General features: G+C 42.6%; 1 protein-coding gene across 1 annotated transcript; it reads right to left on the reverse strand.

The window, feature by feature from the left end:
• Window positions 1-307: 307 nt before the first annotated feature.
• LOC310856745 (myelin-associated glycoprotein-like) lies at window positions 308-6,359 on the reverse strand (the record flags this gene model as incomplete). The annotated part of the gene is made up of 11 exons (XM_083762217.1): window positions 308-1,536; window positions 1,912-1,972; window positions 2,082-2,169; window positions 2,249-2,548; window positions 2,765-3,031; window positions 3,979-4,254; window positions 4,371-4,628; window positions 4,971-5,267; window positions 5,785-6,093; window positions 6,176-6,227; window positions 6,336-6,359. The coding sequence occupies 11 exons, from the start codon at window positions 6,357-6,359 to the stop codon at window positions 622-624; spliced, it is 2,847 nt and encodes a 948-aa protein (XP_083618343.1). The 3' UTR covers window positions 308-621.
• Window positions 6,360-6,691: the final 332 nt, after the last annotated feature.

Genomic DNA, 6,691 nt, shown 5'->3' on the forward strand with positions numbered 1-6,691 from the left:
TGAAATGTAGGCTATAGTGATGTTATGTATAGGGTTCCAGGTCAAAGGGTTAGGGATATTTCATCTTTTTGCAATTTTTGCAATTATTGCAAAAAACAAAACAAAAAACGTTTCGGACATACAAGGTTTGGTTTCCTGACCTCCAGTTAACACTCTTTCTGACTGTTATGCAGCTCACCATGTATAGATGAGTGGTTCTCAACCTTTTCTGGATCAGGGCCCTCTTGAAAATATTGATAGCATTCGCGTTTGCACCCCACCCCATTGACCACACACATTGACATTTCACACTGTGTTAAGTGGTCAGATGGGTGGGTCGCGTGCATTTTCAGTTCATTTTATTGATCAATCAAACAATTCCACCACCTCGGATCAATGGAATGGACGGAACTAGCATAGTATAATTGAAGTTCTTATTTATTGTTAATCTTATCTTATTATATCATTAAATCTTAGTGTTTTGCCAATCATTTGGGGGCCTACTTATAATACCCTCTTAGCCCACCAGTGCCCACAGGTTGAGAACCACTGCCATAGACTGTTTGATGAGTTGTTCTGCCTCCAATGTTCCCGTTGGGCCTCTACTGACAGGTGAATACTAAACCTGGAACTATATATGTCCTACAGCTCTGGAAGACCAGAAACGTTTGTTTGCGTTAGTACCCCATTTCCATCTCCCTGCTCGGCTTGAACGTTTTTATCATTCATGTCGCTCCTCTGCCCAAAAGCGGTGTCAGCTGGCATCTCTTCCACGTCAGCTTCTGCTCCTCTACATCCTCCAGAGTTGAGACGGAGCTCTGCATATTCGGCCGTCTTGGAAGCCAGTCCTCTGATCTCCCCTTCCTCACACTGGCCCTCTGACCTCGCCTGTAATTCTGCAAAGTCCACGGTGGCGTAATGGAGAGTGTCTCCATCATCTTCTTCCCCATGAAGACATTCTCCATCACCTCCTTGATCACCATGGAGACCATCTCCATCACCTCCTTGATCACCATGGAGACCATCTCCATCACCTCCTTGATCACCATGGAGACCATCTCCATCACCTCCTTGATCACCATGGAGACCATCTCCATCACCTCCTTGATCACCATGGAGACCATCTCCATCACCTCCTTGATCACCATGGAGACCCTCTCCATCACCTCCTTGATCACCATGGAGACGCTCTCCATCACCTCCTTGATCACCATGGAGACCATCTCCATCACCTCCTTGATCACCATGGAGACCCTCTCCATCACCTCCTTGATCACCAAGGAGACCCTCTCCATCACCTCCTTGATCACCATGGAGACCATCTCCATCACCTCCTTGATCACCATGGAGACCCTCTCCATCACCTCCTTGATCACCAAGGAGACCCTCTCCATCACCTCCTTGATCACCATGGAGACCCTCTCCATCACCTCCTTGATCACCATGGAGACCCTTTCCATCATCTCCTCCACCATGGGGAGTCTCTACATCATCTGCTCCACCCACCATCAGCATGGCTTTATTGGCATAAATAGCCTCCACTTGTGGTGAGGTGGCCTAAAAGGACACAAATAGGGCGCATTTTAATGGTCTAGGGATGGGAACGTCACTGCGATATTGGATTGTGCAGTCAGTCATGGATAATTGTGTATATAACTAGAAACGTACAGTAAAAGCAATTTCCGTTCTACTCACTGGGTCATTAAAAAAAACATTCACTGTTGAATTCATAATAACTGTAGTGTAAGTTAAGTACTAGAAATTTCAAGTTTATATAACATTTTTATATATAAAATAAAAACCATTTTATCCTCTTCTGAATTGAACGTGAAAAACGTTTTTGTTGCTGCTTGTCGCCTGTCTTAAATGCTTGTGTTTGTATGTAGACGTTTGAACATAGTCCTATACATACTGTGTCTCCAAGCACATTACCTCATTAGTCGCCAACGGCTCTGACGTCTCTTTCAGTCCTATTTTAGGAGTCTTTTTCCTGCTTGAGACCAAAGCAAAATGTCATTCTTGAATACAAGAAAAAAGCTAATTATTATAAATTAAAAATGTCATGAAGTTCATATTCAAGGTGAGTGTAAGGTGTCAAACACCTGCAAATGATCTCCATCAGGACACAGAGGAGCATCATTCCCACAGCCCCCACAGCAGAGCCAATCAACAGAGAGATCGTATGGACGCCTACAAGATACAATCAAATATTACGCAATTTCTGGAAGACAGAAGATGCATTAACTATATATGTATATTGTTTTATTACCTGGTTGAGTCTCAATGGAGGACATGTTGAAAGCAAAACTATCAAATCCCATTGTGTTGGTACTGAGGCAGACTAAAGTGGGAATCTCTTCTTCTACGACTTCACGCAAAGTGATGAGGCTTCTCAGAACTGTGTTGCTCAGGAACAAATCTTTAATGGTGATGTCGCCGGAGCCATTGACCGATTCTCCAGCTAATTCCCACTGCAGAGAGGGAGGCGGGTTACCGTGGCTCTCGCAGGAACATCTGATCTGAGACAAAATCCTGACGCAGCCGGAGGAGGTCAGGATCACAGGAGCAACTGCAAATATATCAACGTGTATTATAGTTATGACGCAAAGGCCAAAACAGTCTCCAGATGAAAGATGTCATGTCAAGATGCCAATGTCAAACATTCCAAAGATTGAGATCAAATATTGCCTGACACACTGGAAAGGAATCACATCGTTGAAATAAAACGAAGCAAATCTAAATCAAGGTACGGTAAATTCAAATGAAATTAGATAATGTGTCTTACATTTGACATCAATACTAATGGGCTCTGAGCGGTCAGCTCCATGGATGTTCTGAGCTTGACAGTAGTACTCGTCGCTGGAAAGCTTGGTGACGTTGAAGGTGAAGTCCTTCTCAAAAGCAACGGCCTCCTCCTCTCCTCCCTCCACTCTGTACCAGGTGTAGTTGTCCACTGCTGGGTTGGCTTCACTGCTGCAGCTCAGTGTTACAGAACTACCGTCTGGTACTGGACCAGAGGGACTTACTGACACTGATGTGTTCTTGGGAGAATCTGAAAACACATGTCTTTTGTCAGACTTCGATGAAAGAGATCACTTATTATGGATTTAGTATAGTATTTTAATTGCCAGGAGGAACCTGAGTATATGGTATTATAAAATACTGAATGACAGTAAAAACAATTTAGGAACATGTATTCTTTAAGTTAACAGTAGATGTACAGTATGAGTGGTATTCAGTTGATGGAAACAATGTTTCCATTATGGGCATCTGGAAATGACATCTTGATAAGCAAACACCCCACTATGGCAAAAGAGAACAAACATCTACACACAATCTCCACACTGGGCACGCATGTAGACAGACGGACCTCAGTGATGAGGACATTAACATAGACAGGAGGTTGTCAGGACAATGGCTTTCTTGTCAATGGCCCAGACACTATGGTGTGTAGCCCATGACTGACTTGTTGGCCCCAAACCATGTGTGGCATGGCACAGCTGTACGTGAGTAATTGTCGCTTCAAAACATAATAGAGCCATATTCAGTGCATACAGGAAATGTACTGTTTTTGGTGTGATGCGAGATTGGTGCACGTCAGTGGTATTATCGTGTTAACCCATTCTGATCTGAGATCAGATTCATACGAGGTTTCCGCCGGACACACACTGGTCTGATGAACACATTCTGACCTGAGATCAGATTCTAGAAATGTCAGTCGCTCTTCGATTTTTCAAAAATAGCAGACCTACAAGCTCATATCGCGCCACTCGGTGGCGCGATATGAGCTTGTAGATCTGCTATTTTTAAATAGCTAAAGCATAACATGATGCTATAACACCAAAATGGGTGCCCGGTCAGAATGGGTTAAACAAACTTACAGGTCTGGGCACTGTCTATCCCTCCATAAAATATATAAACTATAAACTATAAACTATACTATAAACTATAAAATAAAGACGAAAGCCAAAAAAAAAACCCTTTGAAAATCAAACTTACAGTAAATATCAAGTTCCACTGGTGTTGATATATCCTCCCCGTGGTGGTTTCTTGCTCGGCAGTAGTAGTTTCCACTGTGGCTCGGATCGGCACCGTCTATAGTAATGGTCTGTCCGTGTCCATATTCTACCATGTCCTTGCTGTCTCCGTCAGCTCTGTACCAGGTGTAGGTGGACACAGCCGGGTTGGCTTTACTGCTGCATGTCAGAGTCACAGTGCTTCCCTCTGGTACTGAAGTCAATGGACTGACTGACACTGAGGTGTCCTTGGGCGCAACTTGGAGACAATGGAGACACAAACTCATATCGTTAGATAAATGTCATTTTCCTTTTCTTTTCCATTCTCTTGCTGACGTCACGATGATCAAATGAACCTTAATAATAATAACTTACATTGCACATCTATCCGAATGACTGAGGAATTTTGCGTCCCATATTTGTTTCTGGCTTCACAGTAGAACTGGCTGTTGTGTTCTGAGACCTTGATTGAAAGCGTCCTCCTGAAACCCACTGAAGTCACCTGATCTCCGTCAACTCCGTGCCAGGTGTAGGTCTCCACAGCTGGGTTGGCATTGCTGCTGCAGGCCAGAGTCACAGAGCTGCCCTCCAGTACTGGTCCAGTGTGGCTGACTGATGTGTTATTAGGAGGATCTGGTAGAAATGTATACATGTAGCATAACACAGTGCAACCAACCGTAGCATAAAATACAATATGTGAAATGTAAAACAAAAGATTATATACAAAACATATCGTCGGGAGGAAACCACCTAACTCGCTTTTTTTAAAAGTTTTTTTCTTCATAAATCATTGAACACAATTTACGTCTGTGTGTTGGTTAAAAACATAATTGAACGAATGGAAAGTATTAAAAGGTGCTTCAGGCAAGTAATTGACAATATATAAAGTCACAACACCAACTTTGATGAGGCAATATTTGTTTGGAGTTGGTGGTTTCTTCCTGACAGCAGAGATATATTATATACTGTACTTACAAAGAATATTAATGGTCAAACTTCTTTCGAGTGAGAGGTCACTGTTGCCAGACGGCCGTTTGTAGAGAGCAGTGCAGGAGATCTTCTGTCCATGGTGGAGGTGAGAAGTGACGAAGGTCAGATTAGAGGTCATGATTTGGCTTTGGATTTTCTCCTCAATGTCACCGAGGCCGGTTGTCCACATCAGAGTTGGGGGACGAATGGGACAGGGGACTACAGCCGTGCATTTCAAACTCACTGAGGTCCCTTCCTCCACCTCCACCCTGGATGGTGTTATGGTCGGTCTGGGCAGAGTATCTAAAGCGCAAAGATGGGAAATTTGCTAGATCAAACAGGTTGGCCCATTGGCATATATAGGTTGAGGTATAAATGCTACAGCACAGCACAAACACTGGCTACCATCCAATTAAGGGGCAGAACCATTTCAGTCTGAGGAGAGGCTGATCATGTCCCCCAAAATAGTTAAAAACTGTTGTTGACAATTTGACATTCTGATCATCATTCGATCAGGTGAATCTGGCACCATTAGAAGGGCAGAAACAGGAGGATATCAGGCAGACTTAATATGAATGGCTTGCCTTAGTGATTCTAACTGGGAGATTTGAACTTACATTATTTTAGGCACATACTGTATAGGAGACAACTCTCCACATCTAAGCAGCCATACACATGATGGTACTACACTGCTCCAACTGTTAAATGTTAAAACCAAACTTACGCCAAGAGGACAAAATAAAAAATAAAAAACAGAAGTAAAAACCTTTTGCGTTAATGTTGACACTTGCTCTATAGCTGAACTTCAGATCGTTATCACATTCAAGTCTGAAGAAATAGTCTGCGTAATGGTATGGAACGTTGTTGAAGATGGTGGTGCAGTCCTTCTGAAGCAAATTCCCTGTCAGGTTGCCCTGGAAGATGTTTGAGATCGCATTTCCATTGGTGAGACTGGAATCAAACACTCGCGTTCGCCTCCAGCCTCTTCTCCATATAGCTTTACAAGAAGAATCCAGGTAGGAATCCCATCCAGGGCCAACGAGAAAATTACAGGGGATGATCACACAGGAACCACTCAGTGCGTCTATACTGTGAGGCATGAAGGCTACCCAGTCTTGGCATAAAATACCTGGGAAGCATGATAAAACATAATTAAATTCAGATATAAAAGAAAATGAATCATCAAACTATTAAAATGTGAAGTATCACACCTTGAAGTAGACAGGATATGAGGATGAATTGAAGAAGTGCAGCCATGTCTCTCTGTAAGAAAAATATATTTTTTATAGAATTTAATGCAGTTTGTCTAGTTCAGTCTACTCTATAGTATCATGAATTGCCTTTAGAGAATGCCAAGGTTTTAACTCTTACCTCAAAACCAAGGATGAAGTTCATAGTAATCCACCTTCGTCTTCTAGACTACAAGCTAATTCTGTAACAAAACAAATGTTTCCTCTATCCCTTCTGAACCTGCATACAGATAAATATTCCAAACTGATCTACACACTCCTTCTCCTTTAGATACTCAGTCTAATTTCAAATGTATTCTGAATCGGATTTATCCTAATTGACACTTTACCATCGTTGACAAATCAAACAGTTCCAATTGATGCCACATTCCAGACTGTTGGTTTGACAGGGTGTTCAGCCACAACAGATGTCAGGGGGAGTGGCACACAGCACAGATTTGTTTTGTTTCTTTCATAAGTCTCCATCTCCTTTAAAAC

Source organism: Protomyctophum parallelum (genome assembly GCF_964188405.1).
Source record: "Protomyctophum parallelum genome assembly, chromosome: 3".
Lineage (NCBI taxonomy): Eukaryota > Metazoa > Chordata > Actinopteri > Myctophiformes > Myctophidae > Protomyctophum > Protomyctophum parallelum.